We start from the raw sequence: 23831 nt of genomic DNA, 5'->3' as shown, positions 1-23831 counted from the left end.
AGTCGCACGAAGGGCTCCGACTAACAATTACTTTCATTACTGATGAATCGTTTAGTGGATAAAATGTCAGAAAATAGTGAGAAATGCCCATCACCATTTCATAAAACCTGATGTACTTGGATCCCTTTTCGATTTACTATCATGTGGGAAAAGCAGCACATCCTCATAAATACCAAGCCGGAACTTTGGCACAAGTTTGACAGTTTGCTTGACAAATGACTTGAACGATTAATTGATGGAACAAAATAATTGCGACTATTAAGCTCTAGTCTAAAATTTTATGTCTGCATAGAAATATTGCTGTACTTTATGTAGTGACCTTGTACAGTAAATATGAATACCCTCAACACATAACCGACATGTCTCAATGAGTGAGAATTCAAACTTAAGTGAGCATAAAAATAAGATTAATCTTTATTTTTTTAAGCAGCAAGTCTTTGCTTGTTCTGTTTCACACTGACCCTGTATTGATGTGCTTCACATTAAGACATTAACAGGATACACTACACAGAATAATCAACAGAAACTTGACAGCATCCAGTGCATACACTACCTGCTTGAATTGGTGATTCATTAAATTAACAGGCTCTTTAAATGTCTATCACTGGTAATAAAACCGCAATTTACTGATTTTCCAGACTCACCCCGTTAACACTTGTGCAGACTTAGTCCAAGCTGCTATTTCAGCAGGTTTATGTTGTTAGTTTATGCTGTGTAGAATTTTTTTTTAATTCGACACACAAAAAAACGTCATATTAGATCTTCCTTGGACGATGGTGCAATGTTTTCTCTTCTATTTTGGAGCAAAGTTAATGTTTTTGCTCGTCTCAGTCCTCTCATTGATCATTCCTCTGTAGTCACACCAGCTCTTAATGGCCTCACAACCATGAATATTAGATACACTTCCCTTCACCCAACAGCGCAAATATGATGAGCTAGCCTGACGCGGCTGTACAGAAACAAACACAGTGCTGTATGAGTATCTCACTGGATTACAGAAATAAAGAAATCAGACATTCAACATTCAGCATAATGCGTGAATGAACGCAAAGACGCCCGCACGCACGAGCTGAAACAATAAGACCTTTAAGCACAATCCCAATCAAAGCCGTCATAATGTTGTGTGCCTGGTTTTATGTATCAGTGAAAGCATGTTTTGCAGTGATGTAGTGATAGCGGATATTCTCCTGAGTGAGATTAGCCTCAATATGAGGATAGTAACAGAGATGCTGGGTCACAACCCATTATGTCTGGGAGAGAGACAGAGAAACAGAGAGACAGAGAGAGATAGAGAGGAGGCGAGAGAGAGATGAGGGAGGGAAAGGAGGGTGTGACAGAGACACAAGCAAAGATCATTTTCACCCAATTTTAAATCAAGATTCTCTGCTCTCTCTCTCTCTCTCACAGCTGCCTGTCACTGGACTGACAGCATCTCCGTCTTGTTGTAGTTTGAGTGTTTTGGACTCAAACTATATTTTCAGTATTTTTCACTGCTGCATTTTAGGATGCTTTGACCGAGGCTTCATAGATGTTCTTCTGAGAAATGTATGAGCAGGTCGGAGTTTCCCCCCACCCCATTGCTCATACATTTGCATATTTGTGCAGACATCTAGAGGGAGATAGTATCTAACGGAGCGGTGTGGCGGTCTCTGACACAAAGACCGAGACATGGCAGGGGACCTCGTGGTCGGGATGCTCTATAACTTATTACTACCACTGCTCCTGCTGACTGGTGAGTCAATGTCTGTTGAATCCTTTTATTCATATGCATTTATGCTGATAGAAATTACATTTCTGATGTGTCCCTCTCAAGAGTTCAGTTAGAGAGTAAAGGTTTAAATTTACAAATGGAATTTCAGCAGCAGTTTCAAGTCAGAGTAAGAGTTATCTTTAGGTGTTTAGTGGAGATGCTGAAAATATCCTACTAAATCAAATAATCTTGAATTATTTTTCCTAGTGGTTTCTGTGTGGTATCAGCATTAGCGATTCTAATATATTGGTAATACTTCCTCCCTTTAGTGCAAACAAGTTATACTGACGGTGGCGTATTGATGAGTTATTGTAGTAAAGCTAGTACATTTGGGCTTACAGCTGGCCTTTTGCTCAATAGTACTGAGGACATGAACAATACTGATTCACATTCAGGAATCAACATGGCTTTCTATGAGATTCATACATATCTTGTGATATATGAGTTGAGTCTTGAGTGTTGCGATTGAGACAGCGTTTTGCAAGAAGCAGCGTGTGTTTAGTTCAGGTCTGAGATCGAGCATGCTCACCACAAAAGATATACCCGAACAATATGTTTGTATCTACGGGGATTTGAATATTGAAGTGTGCTGTGTAACTTTGACTGTTGTCTTAGATAATATGTGGGGTCTTACGTATCCATGCGCGCCACTGTGTGCTGCAAAGTTGATGCTTGACCTCATAAAAGGTGATGGTAATTTGAAATTTTGGAAGGTGTTAAAAGATATTTGTTTTTAATTTGCTGATGGGCAAAATGTTTCCAGACCGTCAGACAAGTTATATGTTGCTTTCCCTTCCTTTCCTTTCCTTAAATAGTTATGTTGTTGTGTAAAACTAGAATGTGATACAGTGTGGAAAAAAACAGACGTTTTCCAGCTAATAAAGGTAAATTTACATGAAAAACATGGATATGTGGTTAGTAAATTTAACAGATTTCCCTTGGCACTAGTTAGACACAGTCTAGTGGCATAGCTTTCAATTTCATTATGTCAACTAAAAATCTCTCTCTGGGCTCGGGTTTCTCTTTTCCCTGTTTTTAAAAGTCTAAGCCACAGCAGTGATCTGTGGTAATTTCACCTTTAGATTGTATTTGTATTACTTAACAAACATTCAAAATCAGCCAAGAGGCAGGTTACACCTCCACGTACTTTGCTTGTCAGTGTCTTTGGTTGTTAATGTGACCTGCTTGTTATATTCATTTCTATGAAACAGATGAAGTAAATGTGTTCTCTCTCTGCACCTCAGCATCTTTGTTCCGCTACAATGGTCTGTCGGTGGTGTATTTCCTGTTTTTGCTCTCTTTGCCGCTGATGCCGAACCCCAGTCTGGTCACCATGAAAGGTGAGACAAGTAAAAGTGTTGATGACAACTTGAAATTAATTTATAGTCATTTGTGTTTGCAATTTAAGATGATCACATTAAAATAAGACCATTCGTCCATGTTACAAATAATTCTCACTGAAAAAGCAATTTCTTCTGTTATTACAGGGATAGATCATTTGAAATGGGTTTGTATGAGGTACTTATCCTCAGTCAGTGTATTACTTACAGTAGGTGGCTTTTGGCATACCCCTAGTTTGGAGAAACAGGCAAGAGTATGGGCACAGAAGCTAAGCAATGGTCTGCTAAAATTTATTTTAGATATTCTATTTTATATATATTATATAAGTTTATGCTATATTTTGAACATTTTCAATGCTTTATCTTGTCATCAGACACCTTTTCCTGATAGTGAACTAAAGCAGTTTTATCCATGTATGCTCTCCTTTAAGTCACAAGACTCCTTGGACAAAAAACAGTAATTTCAACACAAACAAACTACCCAACTGAGGCAGCAGTAGACGAGTAAATCCTGTCTTCTGCAAGGTAAAAATAATGTTTTTGTCAAAGGAGTCAAGAGAGCAAAGATAGAGCTTCGGTTCCCGGTCAGACAGGGCTGTCAGACGTTAAGGCAAAGCACTGAAAACATTCAAAATATAGCGTAACACTTCAATCGATATTGATTTTCTTTAGGTAGCTAAAACAGATTTTTCTGCTACTCCCGTCCTCAGCCGTTCATTGCTCGCATTCTGTCTGTTTCTCCAAACTGGGGGCATGCCGACAGCCATCTACTGTAGAATAAGTACCTCATACAACCCCACTACAAAAAATATGTATGTATCCCTACAAAGCAAAAGCTTTACTCGTGTTAAATATATAAAATTATGTATAGTTAATCTCCTGTGATATTCTATATTAAACACATGGTTGTGTATATTTTGTACAGCATCTGTTCTGCATCTGCATGTTTTAATGCAAGACACTGATCTGAGTCCATAAAAAAATTTGAATGTAATATCAATTTGGTAATTTAGCTGAACTGTAAACTCTTAAATAATGAGAATAGATGGTCACAGTTTGATGAGGAGGAAAAACAAAGAGGGAGAATAACGGACATAAATCACATGAGAGATTATAATGCGTAAGTGTGTGTGTGTGTGTGTGTGTGTGTGTGTGTGTGTGTGTGTGTGTGTGCTCTGTATTGATCACTGCCTACTGATGAATTAAAGTATCTGTACCCCTCCGTCAAAGTACTTTGTAAAGGGGATGTGGTTGGAACGGTCAAATCAATTATACATAGCTTGGTAATTACAGTGAGGAATTAAAAGATGTGATGTCAGCACCCCGACAGCATTTTTTTTCTTTCTTTCTTCCCATCCCTCCATCTAAAAACTGTTTGCCTTTCAGCTTGTCTTTGAAAGCTTCATAGATCCCCCAGTTATCTTCATCTCCCTAATATGATCTCACTCTCCTTGGGCTAAGTGGTCAAGTGTGTGTACATCCTGTGTGCATTTGTTTCATGAGGTTTTTTGTACATCCACCGATACCTGGGAGAGTGTATGTGTGTGTCTCCCTCATTGGGAAGCAGAGAGGTTTAAGTGAAACGAAGCTTTTAGTAAAAATCCTGAACATCAACAGCACATTTGCAGCCTCAGCTAATGTTGAGCCACATCAGCTATTAATGCTTTTGTACCTCCAACATTCTGATTACAAGCGTCAAACTCTCGACTGAGCTTATGAAGTGATGCATTGGTTTGAAAACAAATTAATTGTAAAGCTACTCATATCTAGCATTTGATTCTAATTAAATTTAATGTAATCAAATATATAATGTACATGACTTTTGTGAATGTTGCCTCGCACACTGATTTGTTATTATTTTGTCTGAATAGGTGCAGACTATTCAAGAGGAATATTAAACACTATTTTACCTAATAAGAATTTAAGCTTTAACATAACGGGTGAAACTTCTGGATTGGGTTGCACCGGCTATTCCATGACTAAGTTTGTGTGTAATGTCCTTCCTTCGTTCTTAATAACTATCTGCTAGTAGGTTTAGATTTACTAAATTTGGTTGAACCATTAAAACTTAAAGAATATCTTAAAGAATAACTAAGAGTAATATGTAAATAGTTCCTTGTGCCATTCATTAAGAAGCAATAAACTATGTAACAGGAAGTCACTGTAGCACTGACAACTTTGACTTACAATAATAAAATTATTATTGTACATACATAAAACCAAGATTTCTATCCACCTCCAATTAGGAAGCAACAACCTTCAAGGCTAGGTGTGATACAATGAGACGTCGATCACTCAAACAATCATGAACCGAAACGTGCTCTTTTCTACGCCTTAATCACTTCAACAAGAAAACAGCTTCAACAAAATAACTACCAAGACAGGAATTACAGGCTGTTGAGACGCTAACTTCTTTTGTTTTAATCTACTGACTTTCATCGTGTTAGCATCGTGGCTCATGGTCGATCGGTCCGTCCATCCCTTTGTCCTGATTGAATGTCTTAAATACTATTAGATATATTGCCATGTAATTTTGTACATTCATGATTCCCAGAGGATGAAGCCTGCAGACTACGGTGATCCTCTGATTTATCCTCTAGCGCCACCAGCAGGTTGAGATTGATTTGAGGACCTGTAGTGATCGACTTTGATTGACTCTTCAATAGATATGTTTGGCTTCTTTGTCAGAAACTTTACTTGAATACTCCTCCTGCATGACTAGAATGCACTTGAACACCCAGACTCACATATCTCACTTTAGCGGGCTTATTGATCTGTAAAAGTGCTCACAAGGAGACAGAACCAGTTCAATTTAAAATACTGCCAACTGTCTGGGAGACAATATTCTACTGAAAAATATCTTGAAGACAAGAACAAGGTCCATCAATTAGGGTGTGAGTGTGTGTGTGTGTACCACCATCACTGCCGTCTCTATCCTTGGTTTAATTTCTTTTAAGTCATTTAGGCATTTAGGCAGTATACATTTTTTTATAATATATATATATATATATAGTGTATAATTATATATATATATAAAATAATTATACACAAGTTACAACAACTACCATGCACAACTTTTAGAATGCTTAAAATACTTATTTGTGTTATTCAATCCAACTTGTGAAATCTGAAAAGTTTCATGAGCTGCTCCAATTCAGAGGTAAAATAGAGAGATGAACCTTCAACATTTACAGCTGATTTGACATACATTCACCATTAACTAACTCTAACTTTTGTTTCATCCTGGTTTCTCTCATTCGCTGCTCTGTTTAGGTAAAACAGGTCAGTTCTTGAGACAGCTCAGCTATACTAGCTTGACCTTCCTGACCCTGCAGTGCTTCATGCAGATCCCCTTCGCCTACATCCCTCCACACGGTAAAAACAAACCTGGGTCAATTCACAGATATCTTCAGGAACTAAGAAAAAACGATTTGCCTCCAGCTGTGACCTTTTTTTTTTTAATGTATTTCTTTTTTCTACAGTTAGCGGCCACTGGGAAGATGTCCTCTATCATTTGGGCATTATAAGGTATGGGATCACACTTTTCAGGTCACATATCAATGGTTATGCAGTTTTACATTCAAAACCTTGACATGTAATTTACATGACTTCTAACCATTTTAGATTGCCTCCTATCTTTCAGACAGCCTTCTAGTTGATTTCAATGTAGTATGAAAATCAACCTAACAAGGCTTTTTGTTTTGTTGTTGTTGTTATATTGTAAAGCTGTACCAACAACGTAAAGCTGACAAATGGAAACTACATGTTTACTTTGTCAAAAAAGTCTCAACATTTTGATTCTCGTTCCTTTCTGGTATGAATGGAGATCAGTGGAGATCAAACCTATGATAATGCTTGTGTTTCTAGATTCAGCTCGGTTGACGCGGGGAACGTTGTGCGTCTACTGGCTCCAGATGTGGGCCTCCTCTTCTCTTCCCTCTTCGTACTGAGGCTGTGCAAAAAACTACTGCGCCCCGTGCCCCAAGTCAGTCTGCATGAGAACGGAATACCGCCGTCTGACCCCGAGGTAACTGCGGGCGCACATCTACCGTTATGACTTTATAATGCATTCAGAAAGCACGTTGATATCAATCTGATTGTTTCATGGGTCTGGCAGGAAGGAGAAACATCTGAAACAGAGTCGGAGGGAGGAAGTGACACGGAGGGCTCATCCTTTGACAGCTCAGATGAGACTACGGTGCCGGTTCAGTCGGGTCCGCCCCAGTTTGTCCAGAAGCTGATAGTTTTTACAACCGGACTGAGGCTGCTGCTGGCAGCAATCATGAACACAGCAGGGAAAGTGGTGGTGACTTTACTGCTGGGGCTGGCAGGTACAATACAGCAGCTGGTGTGAGCATGCAGGTGTATTTTAGTTTGAAAATGTTGAAACGTTTTGTCTATTTTAGACTTTTTTTTCTCTCTTGGCTGTGTGTGAGTGAGCAGGTATCACGCTGCCATCCCTCACCTCAGGTGTGTATTTCGGGGTGTTTCTCGGGCTGGTGTGGTGGTGGGTGTTCAGCCGCTCCATCAGCCTGCTGCTCTTCAGCTCCCTGTGCGTGATGATGGCAATCTTCAGTGGAGGACACCTGCTGGCTCTGTACCTCTACCAGCTTCCTCTGTCCCAGCAGCTCGTGCCCCCAGAAGATGTCTATGCAAGGTACAGACGTCATTAAAACGCAGGATTAGACTGATGTACTGGACTGATCTGGTGTTTCTATTGAATATCAGGTTTCATCAATTTCATGTTTGTTTCAGGCTCCTAGTTTTTCTGTGAATAACTGAGGACAAATATTTCAATGCATCCTCATTAGAACTGGGTCATGGAGTCAATCATTTTAGACTCTGCACCTTCTTAAATTTGTTCTGGATTTATCTTCAATTGCCTCAAATGTGGAATTATTACCATTTAAATCCACGTTGCATCATTTACTTTGCCTTTTGTATGATTGCATTTGCGCTATATAGAGTAGCATATGGAGATGAGAAAAAGCACATAAATGATTTAGACCTTAGTCTAATGATTTTATTGAAATTGCCCTTTACACTTTTCCTGGTTGGTTTATCTCTTTTGCACTAAAGTTTGACAATATACAAGCTCACATGTATTCTTATTGCTCTCTCCACTCTAACTCTGTCCCCAACAATCTCTCCATTCATTCTTCCTTTCCATCTCCATGCTGCACTCCCTCCCCTCTACCTGTCCCAGGTTGTTTGGTATGACAGGAGTGGTCAGAACCAACGGTTCAGACCCGCACATTCTTGGTCTGCACCCACATGTCAGCTGGCCTGACTTCATCAACCCTTTGGTTCTACTGCTGCTCTACTACACACTAGTGGCTCTGCTGCACAAATGGGCCCACATCACGGAGGAGGTTTGTGAGTGTATTAAACGGGAATTATGCTCTCTTAGATATTGTGAGTGTGTGTGTGTCATTGGTGCTTAGCAGGATATTTCATAAAGAATTATGCATTAATCGTTTCCAATATTACTTCTACTGACACTGCCTCTAGCACAACTGGAAATTTTACTACATGCTAAACATGCAGGCACATAAACTTCACACAGTATTTAGACTATATTAACTTACGTGACAGGCTTTTAATAGCAGTTGTGTTACTCAGGATACTGTTGATGATCAAGAGTGTGACAGTCCACTAGAAAGTCCAGAGGCTCCTCCAAGCTTCTCCAGGGTCATCTACATCTCAGGAGACAAGCAGGAGGTAACCTGCAAACAATGACATGTTTCTCCTTATTATTATTGTTTGATCCCAGGAATACTGTTAATGTATTATGTCAGAATGCTGCTGTTCAGCTCATTGTTAATTACTCTGGATAAAAATATCAGCACATCTGTACAGCCTCATGGTTTTCAAGTCAGCGTTTAAAAATTGGCAGCAATATTTCGTAACACACCTAAGATTCTCTCTATCTTTTTAGCTTTTGAGCAGCACGGATGATGAAACCTATTTACCTGAAGAGGTAATTCTTATTATTGATAAATATAGTTTTTGAGAACAAAGTCTAAATTCACAGTATGGTATGCTCTCTTTCCTCAGCCAATGGTTTTGATGACTAGGAGTTCCTGGCAAGATGTCGATGAAAATGATCTCAGCTCTCTGTTAGAAGGGGCAGGGTATACAAACTGTTACCTTCCACCTCAGTATGAAGTCAAACGCTTACCATCACATGGTAATTTTCACACTTATCGTATCTCAAAATACGTGACCTCAGCAACAACTGTTTTCATGAATTTGAATAGATGGACCGTATGTGTGGTTTTCATAAAACCTCAGCGATGCATACATTAGTCTGTTTGGTTTGTTTATTAAATCTCTTTCATTTCATCCTTTTTCCCTCCCTTGTGCTAGAGACAGAAGGCGACGGAGAAGTGGGAGAAAACTGTGAAGAGAACCTGAAGACTCTCACAGAGACCTCACCTCCCCCCTCAGGCCCGAGTGGCCTGGTAATCTTTGGACTGCTGGTGCAAAAACACAGCTATGTCAGCGCCCTTATCATCATGATGGTAAACTACACTTACAATAGTTTAAGTTTATGTGGCGAGTCTTTTAGCAACACTGACTAGTGCCATCATGTAGATTGACAGGAGAGAACAAATATCTAAAAAGCATGATTTGTTCTGCTCTTTGTGTAGCGTAGGTCTGCTCAGTAGCGTATATAACGTAATATAAGATAAAATAAAATAAGATAAGGAGGGTTCATATATATTACAGCAGTGCAAGGGACCGACCAAAGAGGATAATTACAAAATACTATAAACATTTTATAAAAATTCTTAAATTAGAAAATCTATTACAAAAGACCACTGTAAGGAAGATCTGTTTAAACAGTAACTGTATGTAACTATCTTGTTATTATTGATTAATTAATGAATTATTTTTTTGATTCATTGATTCTAGTTAAGAAATGTCCCAGAGCTAAAGGTGATGTCCTCAAATTTCTTGTTTTGTCAGTCAGTCCAAAACCCATAAGTGATTCAATTTACAATGATATAATGCTAAAAGAGAAATGCAACATTTTAGGAGCTGGAACCACAGACTGTTTGGTATGTTTGATGGATAAATTACATAAAATATCATCATCATAATAGTTTATAAATATTTTTTTAGCCCTAAGTTTTGGTTGCGTGGAGGTTAGCTAGCTATGCTATCTAGAATAGTGTAAAAGTATGACAGGAATAGCTGTTTGGCTGTAACAATATCACAATTTAAAATATGTATTCATAGGTGTGGAGTATCACCTACAACAGCTGGCTGACTTTTGCCCTGCTGGTGTGGTCCTGTATCATTTGGATGATGCGAGACCGACGCCGCTACGCCATGCTGTCCGCCCCGTTCCTGGCTGTGTACGGCACCGTGCTGCTGATGCTGGGCTTCCTGAGCGGGCTGCGTCTGAGCCGGGCCGAGCTGTACCCCGGTCTGCCCCCGGCTGTGATCATGGACTTCGACCTGAACAGCTACCACCCTGCGCCCTGTGTCCACCTGGGAGCCAAGGTGAGGCGGAGGGGGGGGTGAAAGGACATTTGTGATTTTGGCTATACAAAATAAATTGAATTGAATATGAAAATATTTTTTGTTGATGTTAATTAAAAAAACGTTATGAGGTCAGCTAATATAGCGTAGGAAAAGCAGTGGTGGATTGTAACTAGTACTGTACTACAATTTTGAGGTAGACTACTTTACTTTACTTTACTTTACTTTAGCAACTTATTTCCATTTTATGCAACTTTAATCTTCTACTCCACTACATGTTGTCAATCAATAATGTAGTCTACTTCACTAACGTAACATTTATTTGACAACATAGGGGTCAAATTAAGCTATTTACTTCAGCTGTAACATTGATGCTTACATAAATGCATTACTTTAATGCTGTGATAAATATATTATCATCAAATGGGTCATTCTGCATATTGAGTACTTTTACTTTTGGTACTTCAAGTATATTTTGATGCAAATATTTACTTTTTACTTGAATGTAGGACTTTTACTTGAGACACTGTGGTACTGCACTGTGGTACTGCTACTTCTACTTAAGGAGAATATCTGAGTATTTCTTGCTAATTCAACTACACTTACAAAGGTTTGATTGTGTAAATGTTACTGTGCCTGAAGAAAGTATTTATCGAGGCCTAAGTATTGAAGGTTAATAAGTCTTACTTATAAATTACTATTTGTTTAACATAGTTAATCTTCATCATCATCAAATAACATCTTCCTGGCAACAACAACATTGGTGAATGGAAATCACTCATGTTGGACCAGAGACAAGAACACAGAGAAAACAGAAACACAGAAATATCCCATATGGCGTAAATCAGGACTGTTCAAACTATAATGTGATATAGATATAATAGTGTGTGGATCCCATCACTTATTGTAAGAAGCTGATTAGGAAAATGGGTTTTCAGGTTCTTTGATGCAGATAGGACAGAAAGCTAAACAGAGCTACCAACTAGACACTTTCAGATCAATTAATTCAGTCAAACAAGATTTTTTTAACTGCACCCACAGATCAGAGACTGATAATTGTGCGTTGACAGGTTATTTTTTGCAACATATTTTTTTGATAGCCAAGTTTTTTCCTTTCCAGATTGTATTATAGTTGTTACATAAATATGAATTTGAACTAAACAATTTTACCAAAGCAGATCGTAAAACCGTGTGTCTGTGTGTTTTGTGTGCGTGCTGCAGGTCTTCTACAGCTTCAGCTTTTGGTTGATGTTTCGTCAGCAGCTGAAGGAGAGACAGGAGGAGCTAATCTTAAAAGAGGAATCTCTAAATGAAGTCAAAGTCCTGCCACGTAATTTATTTTCAAATTTTCCAGATTAAAGATTACAGCTACTGTGTTAGAGAATAACATATTGTTTGGAGTAATCATAATGTAAGACCTGTGTACTCATGAAAAACATCCTGACATGTAGCCAGGCTGTGACCAAATGTCTCTCTTCTCTTTTCTCCTCCTATTCTTCTTCTGTCCATCAATTCTTTTCTGTATCTCCACGCCCTTCTCTTCTTTCTCTTCCTGGTTTCCTCCATGTCAGCGGAGGAAAGTCCGCCATCGCCTTTGGCAGCAATGCTGATCTCAGGAGTGAAAGGGACGCTGGTGAAATACTGGATCCTCTTCTGCTGCTCCATGTTTTTTGTGGTCAGCTTCTCTGGAAAGGTATCTATTGACAAACTAAGAATGGGTGAAGTCCCGTTCATGACTTGTGTCTAATCAAACTTTGCCAAACACCAATGTGAATATCACGCTAATAGGAATGGCATTATAATCTGCATGTCAGAATTATTCTGCTGAGAGCTTCAGGGCACATGTGTAGTGATTTGTCTTGATAGTTTTTCCCTATTGTTGTCTCCATTTTATCATCTGCTGTGGTGACCAAATTTTCCCACAGTGTTAATTTAAAGTTCCTGTTATGCAATCTGTCACCATTCCACTTCATACATGTGCACTTGCCCTGTCAAAGACCTACCGAGGAAGAACTACACTCTATAATCGTCTCGTAGATCAGGTCACTTATCACTCTATCAATACTATTTCAGGTACAGTACTTGGGAAAGTTTACATGATTTTATAGGTGGCTTAAAATCGAAGGTGAAGAATAAATTAAAGAAAATGTACAGTAAATGTACAGTACACAGTATATGTATTTTGAGAACCACAAAAAAATGTAATCACAAAAAGGAAGAATAATATCTGCATGCAGTCCCAGGACTTTTTGGGTCCAGGTGTCTACGTAATCTTTGGTAGATTTCCTGCATGTCGAGCAAATTGTTAGCTGCCCATCATATTTCATTTGATTTAAATTTACCCTAATATTGACTATGTTTCACCTGTTTAGGTGGTCGTCTACAAGATCCTCTACATTGTGTTGTTCCTCTTCTGTGTTGTCCTCTATCAGGTTAGTGATGTTAGTGACCTGACTGGTAATAGACAGCCAACATTCAGTTTTTTGAAATCAGGTAAAGTGACTTTAGTTGCTCAGCTTCTCCATTGCAGATGTAACTTACAGATCTCGCTGCGTCTCGTACAGTAACTACATGTATGTTACTCCTCGGTGTGAAAATTGTTTACATTTATTCTCTGAGAAGATGATGGGCGGAAATTTGATATTGAGATGGCAGGGTTCAATAAGTGGAGAGGAAATTTGCTTTTATTGTTGAGACGTTGTTGCACAACACTCAAAGCCGCTATGCTTTCAGGTTCATCTTACACTGTAATGCGTTGACTTCTAAGTTATCATTAGTGAATCATTCAGCTGTTGTTTGGGCATAAAAACGCTCGGCTCTTATATAAACTGGGAGCGCGCACACAAACAGACTATTTGCCAGTCATCGATACTATTTTACAGTTAAAAGTATTGATTATGACTCATAAACACATACACAGTCATTTTTTGTTGCTGTTTTCCTGTTGTTTTTTTTCTCCACCATCTTATGTTACTGCTGACATTTTAGAAACACAGAAGGCACTTATACAGGAAGGCCTAATGGCTGTAGAAGTAACGTAAGACAAGACAAAACCACTTGTCTATTTGGACAACATCAGCAACACTGTTTACTGGTGTTTAGAGGTAGCTTGTTTGGAAGATGCAGAACATCCAGGACAAACTGTTTCACAGTGTCGTGTTTTACCTCTTTACTTAAGATTTCATTAAACTTATTTTTTTTTTCTTTTTATAAAATGTAACAAAACACTGGCAACGAGGAAGATCTTGGCTAGATAACAACAAGAATGGTTTGAATTGACATCAAACACTGTTACTAAGCTTGTTTACAAGATATTTAGTCTGTTGTCTCTCCCCTCAGATCCGTTACAACGTGTGGCGTCGGGTCCTGAAGACGTTCTGGGCGGTGGTGGTCGGTTACTCCATGGTGGTTTTGATAGCCATCTACATGTACCAGTTCAGGACTGTGTCTGGGCTGTTCAGACAGATCATGGGCATGTCGGAGGAAGGGTGAGTTTTTTTAAGAGTCCCATTTCTTGGATATGAAGCAAGGAAAATATTTCCCTTCAGTGAAATATTTTGTCAGACAGCAGACTTGACCCTTCCCGTTAATTATCACAGCATTACGCCTGTCTGACTTTTCAGTCTTCGCGACCTGGGTTTGGAGCGGTACGACACGGTGGAGCTGTTTGCACGTATCCTGCTTCCTGCTGTGTTTCTATTGGCTTGTATCCTCCAGCTGCACTACTTCAACTCTGACTTTCTGACTCTCACTGACCTCGACGACGTACCTGTTAGACAGGCTTCCAGGTGAGACTGCAAGAAGAATATGTGCAGACAAGGAACATTCTGCTCAATTAACAATAATGTAAAGTGACAGTGTCGCTAAATATGTCAAGCAAGTAGAAAGAAGATCACTTAAATTAAAATTAACTCAAGAAAAAGCACAAAACCGCGACAAAAGACTACTTTAAATTAGTTAAATTTGCTCATTATCTAACAGACAATGCAGCAAAATCTCTTTGTAAATTGAAGCGGCTTTACTAATATTGTATTATGTTCAAAACAGTATAAGTAAAGATATTAAAACAAAACAAGCTCATACTGTTTCTGTACTTTATGTAAGTTCTGGTTGACTGCTAAACATATTGTATATCTCTGTTTGTCTCATTTATCTTTTCCATCTTTCTCTCCACCCAGAGAAGAAGAGCTCAGGAGTTCGGTCAATGTGATTTCTGAGACGTAAGAGCTGCATTTATTCCTCCATAAATGTTTCGTTGTGCTCACTTTTCAGATGACCCATCACAACAGTATCTAGATGTGATCAGTGTTTAATCAGTGAGCTGGACACATTTAGTGTGAATGTATTGCCTGTGAATCTTATCGGTAGAACAACAAGTCCTGCTTAGGTTGTGTATAAATATTTCAACATTGAGTTATTGACTTTATTCAGTGTTCATTACATTAACAGGAATATCAGTAATGCTCACTGTAGTGTTCATACAACTCTTTTCAATTTCATTCCCAGCATTAAAGAAAACATTGAAAAGTTTCAGAAAAGGTAAGGCTGTTGTTTGACTCTTGATTGTTATTGATCAGCGTTTGTGTGTCTACAGTACATACTGTATTATATTTATTTGGTATATAATTCATATCTATACATACTTTGTGTGTTTTGAGGTGAGGTAAAATTAAACAATGTGTGGATACGTGTCTGCGTATGATTTTTCAATAATTTTGTAAATATTTAAGATATTTCTTGTTGTCCTCCAGACTTGTGAAGGAGCAAATGGGAAATGGGAAAAGTCAGGACACTCTGGACAGCGTTGGACTACAAACCTCCTCAGAGAAAGGAGCTGGAGAGCAGGAGGAGACAACAGAGGAGGGTAACTATAGCTCAAAACCAAAAATGCCTCTTCAGCCTCCCTTTGTGAGGTCAATTAGGAGTGGGACAAATTACACAAAAATGTATTCCATACACTGTTATGGTTTCCTCTTCGGTTACACAGATACCACAGTGTATCACACATGAACGTTTTGCCATTAACTGCTGTCTGAGCCGTATGTGAGATGATGTTGACATTATGTCAGATGTGTTCCCTACCCTTGATACCTTCTTTTCCTCCCAGAAACTGTCGCCAGCAGTCATGAGGACAAGTGGGTTGTGATTGTGGACCGGTCGAGCCTGCTGCTCATTCAGGCTCTGTCAGGACTCCACAAGCTCCAGGAGCAGAGCTGGAGACTGCTGGAACTCCACAGCCTCAAAATCGTGGCCTCCGGCATCATCTGGGTGTCACTGCAAGAGGTGGGATGTTTGATCTGTGCATGTGTGTGTGTGTGTGTGTGTGTGTGTGTGAAAATGTGTAGGTAAGTGTGTGTATACAATCCCCTGATGTTGTTTTACTCAAAGTGAAGGTAAAGCCAACCAATAAAAGATTTTTAGCCTTTAATAACTTTTTCACAGGTTTCTCTGATGAACTTGCTCTTCCTGGTTCTGTGGGTGTTTGCGCTTCCCTTCCCACAATTACGACCTACGGCGTCCAGCATCTCTGCTGTGTGGGCCTGCGTCATGGTGGTGTGCAAGATGTTTTACCAGCTCAAAGTCATCAAACCCCTTGATTACTCCTCCAACTGCACCACTGTGAGTAGCCATTACTGTGTGTTAGTAGCAGTTACCTAAAACAAATCTAATGCTTTTGTTGGCAGCTTGACAAGCGGCACAGTTGGATCACCTGTCAGTGGGCTTTAACGTCATTTGTATGTCAGGGTCTGGTGCCATCCAACAGCTCGGGCCTAGATGATGGAGCTGAGCTGACGGGGAACATGGTGGAGCTGCTCGGGAGGTCCATACTCTACATCGAGCCCGTGGACCCTGTCTACTGGTGCGGAGCGCTGCGTAAATGTGAGGGCAGGATCCTCCCCTGTCTCAGGGTATGCTGACACACCTACCAAAGTCAAAACACTTTATATCTTTGACATTTCTTTTAAATCACAACCATCACTCAAAGCTGTTTTGCATTCCATTATATAATACCAAATAACACTCAACTAACGCTCTAGACTATGTATTTACTGTAAGTAAAACTGCAAAACCTGTTAATAGCTGTTTGAAACTTGCTAAGATGCAGACCAGGACCAAACAATTAAGACCCCACAGATAGAAAGACATACAACTGAACTCCAGAGACACATTGGTTGGTTTCTGAAGTCACTGACAGCCACCCCACAGTCCTTTGGATTCAGCTTTTCTGTGTTCTGTGTTGTAGAACCATCTGATGGTGCTGGGGCTGCTGGTGTTTGAGGCGACCGTCCATCGGCACCAGCTCTACTTCCGTCTCCATAACGACCTAAAGTCCCCGCCCTTCAGCATCATCTTCCAGGGCATCACGAGGCAGCACCTGGATCACGGCGTCCTGCCCTGCATCAAGTACTTCATCAACTTCTGCTACTACAAATTTGGACTGGAGGTACTTGGGCCCGAAGTGTGTGTGTCTGTGTATCTGAACTGTTTAAAGTATCTTTCATTGACTTCTTAACACACACACACACACTTCTTCTTAGATCAGTTTAATCGTGGCAGTCAACGTGATTGGTCAGAGGATGGATTTCTATGCCCTGCTCCATTCCTGTGTCTTATTGGCTGTCCTGTCACGGCGACGCAGAAAGGCCATCGGGGAGGTGTGGCCTAAATACTGCTGCTTCACTGCAGGGCTCATGGTGCTGCAGTACCTGCTCTGCATTGGCATCCCTCCGGCTCTCTGTGTTGGTATGGACTTTTTGATAATTATAATTCCATGAAATAAACGATTGATATAATCATATATAATTCATATCCCGTTCCTGAAAACTTTAACATTTGCTGTTTATCACCAGGTGTGTGGCACACAGAAAATTATGCATTTTTATAAAAAACTTCACCAGTTTGTTTTGAAAAAACAGATGAGCAGTGATAAAGACAAGAGTGACACAAATCAAAGGCTATAGTGCCAAATACAAGACATTTAATGAAAACAACTATGCAAAACATCACAACAAAGAACACATAGTATGAAATATGTCCTTGATCAATCTGTCAATCGTGTTTTTGATTAACCGATTAATGGTAAAATGATATCAAATTTCAAGTTGATGTCCTCAAATAGCTTTTTTTGTCTGACCAACAGTCTAAGAAACAAAAGATATTACAGTCAGTTTACAATGATAGCAAACGGAGAAAAGCGGCAAATCATCACATTTTACAAGCAGTATGTAGAGACTGTTTATTGTATTTAAATCAATTATGTAATTAATCTGTTTTCAACAGTCTGCAAAAAATGTTCTGCCTATTGACCAATAGTAGGACAGCAAATACTGATTTTTTTCATTCATTAATTCATCATTTGTTTGGTCTGTCAAATGTCAGAAAAAAGTCCATTTAATAATGGACATCTTTAACTTTCCAAGTTAAAATCTTCAGATTGCTTTTTTTATCCAATCATCAGTCCGAATAACACGAATATTAAAACACGAATATTAACTTAACTCTCGTATATGACAAAGAAAAGCTTCAAACTCTCACATTTGAGAACAGCAAATGTTTGGTGTTTTTGCTTGTGAAAACGACTAAAACAGGTTATCAACTATCAAAATAGTTGCTGATTCATTTTCTGTCACTTGACCTGTTAAATAAATTGTTAACTCAAAAATGTCACCGTCTACATATAAGTCTCCTTGAATGTCTATTTTTTTCCCCTCATCAGATTACCCCTGGAGATCTGCAGTTCAACCTTTGACCTCTAATGTTATTAAGTGGTTTTACCTGCCAGACTTCGCCATGAGACCCAATCCTTCATTCATATTCTGTGAGTTTCACTTCTCTATCTGTACGCTCCTCTCTTCTCTGCTGACTTTGAACCTATTCCTCCTCTGTATTTTAGATTTTGACCTCCTTCTCCTGTCTCTCTCCTGCTCTCTGCAGATGACCACCTCCTGTTGCTCTGCTCGTCTCTGCAGTGGCAGGTGTTTGAGGAGGAGAACCGAGCAGTGGTGCGACTGATTGCTGGAGACAACGTTGAGATCAGCCGCAGTCTGGATCCTTGTTCCTTCAACCAGTTCATACCTGTAGATAACTTCCTTCACTGCAGGTCAGAAACAGAATATTTTTTATTTTCAAGTATTTTTCTTTCCATTATATCTCAGACTTGTCTTTGTCTGAATGTCTATCTATACAACCAAAACTCATTTTATTGATGTTTGATTTATTTTCTCGACTCACTCACTGTGAGTCACCCTCAGAGTCCAAATGTATAGACCTGAGATAAAAAAACAGGAAATAGCCTGAACTCCATAATCCAGCACTTAGTTAATCTCTTCCAACAGCTTCTTGCTCTGTAGGTTAAACTGCTGGTGGAGAATACTTTTAGTCCATCAAGCTGGTTTTGTGGTTGCTCAAAGAGTATTAAGGGGTGGAGTTAGATCATTACTTTATGTTAAAGCTGTTCTTGTAAACTGAAACAGCTACCTAAGCAGTCCTGGACATCTTCCATTTAGTTTATGGGCTTCTTTTAACGTTTTACTACGACTCTTTGTCAGTGTCACAGACAAAGCAAAGAAGCTGTGTTTTTTCATTGGCTGATGAAGTTGTTTTTGAGTTGGAGAGTTGATTGTATTTTATATGTCAATAGATGTCGATCATCACATACTCTAGGTCTCATTGACAAATGGGATGAGGTGTTATTGTTTACTGTAATAATGAATGAACAACAATCATAGCAAATGCTGAAACGATCAGTCATTGACTGGAAATTAATCAACAGTTTTGATAACCTATTATTTAAATGTAATTTATGTCATTTCATTAACTTTTTTTTTTTTTCACTTGCTACCGGAATTTTGCTTTTGTTAAGATATTCTATTAATATTTAATATTTACTTATCAACAAATCAGTTATTTAAGAAAAAGCTATAGATGAATTAATAACAAAAATAAGCATGAGATGAATCTATAGCCAGTAACAACATTAAAACAACATCAACAAATTAACAACCATTAACTAACACATGTGTTTAAGGAACCCTTATTCACATTATTGCCGAGAGTTTGATGAAAAGATCGATACCACTCTCATATCTGTATGCTAAATATGACGCTACAGCCAGGAGACGGTTAGCTTAGCTTAGCATAAAGACTGGGAACAAAGGGAAACAGCTAGCCTCACAAGGCATGGTGTGTTTTTTAACTTTGGACAGAGTTAAAAAAGAGGCGATAGAATCATAATTTGTGTACAGAGACGTGAGCGTGGTGTCGATCTTCTTACCAAAGCTTTTTTCCCAAAATGTCAAACTATTCCTTTCAGTAAAATTCCGTGATTTTAGGCAATATTTGAGTTTTTTAAAGAACATGTAGATACAAAAACTTCTCTGGTTCTGATATATTTTTATAGTCATGTTAGAAATTACTCTTTGTCTGTTTTCATCTATTCTGGCAGCATTTTTTATGTTTCCTCAGCGTCTCTCTCTGTCTGGTGCTCAGGTGCTACCTCGACATGGTGAAGGTGTTTGTGTTCAGCTACTTCTTCTGGCTGGTGCTGTGCCTCATCTTCATCACTGGCACCACGCGGATCAACATCTTCTGTCTGGGCTACCTGGTGGCCTGTTTCTACTTCATGTTGTTTGGAGGCAGCGTGTTGATGCAACCTGTCAGGTACATCCTGCGACTGTGGGACTGGCTCATCGGATACACCTGCTTTGTGATTGCCATGAAGAACCTGCTGTCTGTGAGTGTCCACACAGTAAACCAGTGCAAGCACCCATCACTTAACTTGTGAGCCTTTTGTGCAGGCTCTACGCTGTCAATTACAGCCTCTTTCTGCCATTCCTGTGTACTTTGTGATCAGCTCGGATCTTGTGCCTACCTGGACAGCCTGTTGAAGAACGGCTGCTGGTTGATTCAGGCCTTCAGCATGTTCTGCACCATCAAAGGCTATGATGTCCGTAAGTGTCTAAAACAGATGATGGTGAAGGGCAACTTAAATGTCAGTGCATTATTGTTTGTACAGAATATAGGTGTTATCAAATTTGGTTGGTATTAGTATTAAAAATAAACTTGGTGTTAGAGTCATTGTCAGTAGAGGATGGAGAAATCAGGGAACACTTCAACACTTTATTGAGCTTTTTTTAAATTTCCCTAATAGTTTTGTCAGATTATTAAAATAGAGTATAACTATTTCTTAAATTTCGTCAGCTGCTCCTGACGCTGAGTGCGAGCTGCCGGAGGGTGAGGCCGGCATCGTCTGGGACGCGATCTGTTTCACCGTCCTCCTGGTACAGAGGAGGGTCTTCCTCAGCTACTACTTCCTGTACGTGGTGTCTGACCTCAAGTCGTCTAAGATATTGGCCTCCAGGTCTGTACTCCACACTAACCTCCTGTGTAAGTCCCTAACATGCTTTAAAGCAGCTGTAAGTGAACTTTACAGGTAGGGTGAGAGGTTATAAATGGCAACGAGAATTGAATTTATTTTTGATACATTAAACCCAACCTAGCTTGCCTGTTTTCAGTTTATAAATGAAAACCAAAGGGACGTGACAGGCAAAAGAGTCCAACTTGCTTTGGATGAAGCAGCTTACTGTTTAGGGGAAGTTTTTGTTGTGCTCTATTTTATGGGTAATCATTAATAATTTCATAATTATTTCAGAGAAGTTTTTCTGGCAAGAAGAATGTGGTTCTTATTGTAAGGAAAATAGTAATTTCATGATTAGCATAAATATTAATTTACTATTATTTTTATAGAAACTTTATTCTACATAAATATTTAATTGTTACATATTTTCACATGTTCAGCTGACCTGCTGTGAACTCACTAAAAGACTCAAATGCTTGCAATTAGTTGGAAATTATTCATTTAAGATGTAGCATTCACACACACACACACACACACACACACACACACACACACACACACACACACACACACACACTCAACCTCACACTTGACCACCATGGGGAAATGAAAAGGGGACTCTGCTGAGTGCAATGATTCCTCCCACAATAATCTACGACAAACGGTTCCGCAGTTTGGCCACTGTACATTAATCCGTTAAAACATAATGCGCCTTGTTGTTTACTTGCCACTCTCACAGCCACACCTCCTTTTTGGCACAAACACACATCTTCCCACTCACACATTTGACCTCCATGCCAAATTTCAGCCTCCCATGACAAAATCTGTGTCCGCTGAAGGGTGGGGAAACTTTTGTGGAGCAAACGACTGACAGACGAAGTGAGCTACAGAGCTGCTGTTCGCAGCTAAAAACACATGCAGCAGTGATGAAATGAACAGATGTTGACCACAACACTTTAAGTCATGCTCTGTTCCTTTACCTCTCTCTACCTCCAAGGGGCGCTGAGCTGTTTGAGGCCAGAGTGAAGAAGCAGGTAGCAGCCAGACTGGAGATGGAAAAGAAGTCTGTGGAGACACTGAAGAAACAGTAAGACACATTAAACAGTGTAGAGTCAGTACAAAGTACATTTACAGTACAACATTCACTATTCTCACTGTCAATAAAAAATACATAGTGATCAGCTAACTTGCCTTTCCACTCTCTTCCTCTAGGATGGAAAAGATCAAATCTAAACAGAAGACTGGGCCTAAAGCAGCAGACAAACCAGCTCTTCCTGCTAATGAGGAGCAGGAGGCCCTGCGTAACTATCTATTTCCTGTTTCTACTGTTAATAAACACCGCCCATGAAAAATAGAGACAAAGTCTGTAAATAAAAGTCAGATAAATAATTATTATTAACTATTATTATAGCTCTAGTTTTCAATATACATTTGAGCTATTTTCAGATTCATGATTGAAGTTTATTTATTTTTTCAACATGGGGTGTTAGGGTTATAATGCACTTTTCTCTGAGAGCTATGCATTTATGGAACTTTTCAGTCTTTGTCATTGAAAGGGAGAAAATCATCAAATATCTGTGATGACTAAACCGACTGATTTGCACTTTCCAGGTGATGATGAGAAGGCAAAGAAAGATGCCGGAAAATGGTGGAAGCCTTGGGTGTCTAAGCCTGGAGGTGAGCAGCAACATCGGCCAACATAAACACTGCTCAGTGCTCTCTGAGGGAATGAATGATTTGCTATCATAAAATCATCTCCTCAGGTTATGTAATAAAACAGTAGATACAGCCACTGAGCTGCGGTATTGGCTCAGCTTTAGATCTTATGCCTTGCTCAAGAGCTCAACAGTATGCATAGTGATGCAGCTTTGACACTGTTCTGTTTCATGCAGTGGAAAACAACTGTGGCTACCACCTCTTTGAAAGTGACAGCGAGGAGGAAGAGGAGGAAGTTACAGAGAAGAAGGAAGAGGAACCACCACCAAAGAAGAAATCTGCTTTCCAGGTGAGAGCCAGAAAAAAAAACTAAAACACAAAACTAATGACAAAAGAAAAGGACACAATTATTTTTTTTCTATATGCTTAAGGATCATCCTCTAAAAGTGAACACTGAGAGAGTTGTTGCTATGTTGTAACATCATTAGTTGACAGGCGTATCTGTGTCTTTGATATCCCAGTTGGCCTACGACGCCTGGGTCACCAGCTCTAAGTCGGCTCTGAAGGACCTGAAGAGGGAGAAGAAAAAAAGAAAGAAAGAGGAGAAGAAGAGAGCAAAGAGAGAGCTGCAGAGACAGCAGGGTGAGAGAGCGTCATGTGGTGTTTATGAAATCGCTTCCAATCCTCTTCTGCAGTCAGTCTTTGAATCAAAACGTCAGACTGGCTACCACCAACCACATCTTGTTTCATGCAGTTATAAATTATAAGAAATGATTTGCTGATGATTTTAACATTTAGACACAAATCTAAAGCTTTACCTTCTGTGGAGCATGAATATGCTTTGAAAATTTAAAAACAGTGGGTTATAAGATATAGTGTCTTGTTTTCTATATCCTGCCCTAAGTGCCTTATAACTCAGGTGGTCACCAGAATCCTTAGGAAGTGACCATGGATTTGACAGCGGTCTGGCCAGCAGTTGTGAAGACACCCTGCTGCTGTTTGATTGATAGACCGACTGCCAGTAAATGATAACAGTAAATCTTCTTTCTTCCAGGCATTGATAGAATGGACTCTAGTGAGGATGAACTGGATGAAAGCACTGTGGAGGAGGAGGGAGAGGAGGAAAAAGGTAAACAAACTGCGTTACACTCACAACAAGCCTCTGGATTCCTCCAACGTTTTAACACAAGTTAACTTCTGAGTGAAAGGAATACTGAATTACTAAATTACTTTTTAT

General features: G+C 39.3%; 1 protein-coding gene across 1 annotated transcript in view; it reads left to right on the top strand.

Moving 5' to 3' along the window:
* The first annotated feature begins 1668 nt into the window (after positions 1–1668).
* Positions 1669–23831, top strand: part of si:dkey-11f4.7 (piezo-type mechanosensitive ion channel component 2) — a 31931-nt gene continuing 9768 nt past the window's right edge. The window contains exons 1-37 of the mRNA XM_068733533.1: positions 1669–1732; positions 2995–3090; positions 6364–6465; positions 6573–6618; positions 6958–7117; positions 7208–7421; positions 7534–7747; positions 8297–8462; positions 8713–8811; positions 9029–9070; positions 9148–9280; positions 9460–9614; positions 10336–10602; positions 11803–11911; positions 12153–12274; positions 12954–13013; positions 13921–14069; positions 14205–14369; positions 14760–14801; positions 15088–15120; positions 15333–15445; positions 15689–15864; positions 16024–16200; positions 16326–16490; positions 16826–17026; positions 17121–17325; positions 18299–18400; positions 18517–18682; positions 20071–20314; positions 20435–20531; positions 20782–20941; positions 21936–22025; positions 22151–22245; positions 22547–22615; positions 22831–22943; positions 23116–23236; positions 23649–23723. Coding sequence (XP_068589634.1) covers positions 1669–1732; positions 2995–3090; positions 6364–6465; positions 6573–6618; positions 6958–7117; positions 7208–7421; positions 7534–7747; positions 8297–8462; positions 8713–8811; positions 9029–9070; positions 9148–9280; positions 9460–9614; positions 10336–10602; positions 11803–11911; positions 12153–12274; positions 12954–13013; positions 13921–14069; positions 14205–14369; positions 14760–14801; positions 15088–15120; positions 15333–15445; positions 15689–15864; positions 16024–16200; positions 16326–16490; positions 16826–17026; positions 17121–17325; positions 18299–18400; positions 18517–18682; positions 20071–20314; positions 20435–20531; positions 20782–20941; positions 21936–22025; positions 22151–22245; positions 22547–22615; positions 22831–22943; positions 23116–23236; positions 23649–23723 — 4807 coding nt within the window. The remainder of the gene's footprint in view (positions 1733–2994; positions 3091–6363; positions 6466–6572; positions 6619–6957; positions 7118–7207; positions 7422–7533; positions 7748–8296; positions 8463–8712; positions 8812–9028; positions 9071–9147; positions 9281–9459; positions 9615–10335; positions 10603–11802; positions 11912–12152; positions 12275–12953; positions 13014–13920; positions 14070–14204; positions 14370–14759; positions 14802–15087; positions 15121–15332; positions 15446–15688; positions 15865–16023; positions 16201–16325; positions 16491–16825; positions 17027–17120; positions 17326–18298; positions 18401–18516; positions 18683–20070; positions 20315–20434; positions 20532–20781; positions 20942–21935; positions 22026–22150; positions 22246–22546; positions 22616–22830; positions 22944–23115; positions 23237–23648; positions 23724–23831) is intronic.

This window comes from Cebidichthys violaceus, unplaced genomic scaffold, assembly GCF_023349555.1.
Source record: "Cebidichthys violaceus isolate CVI_PGR_0920_01 unplaced genomic scaffold, fCebVio1.0.p SCAF_6, whole genome shotgun sequence".
NCBI classification, from domain to species: Eukaryota; Metazoa; Chordata; class Actinopteri; order Perciformes; family Stichaeidae; genus Cebidichthys; species Cebidichthys violaceus.
The sequence above is the reverse complement of the archived record's forward strand: the minus strand, read 5'-3'. Positions and strand labels throughout refer to the sequence as shown.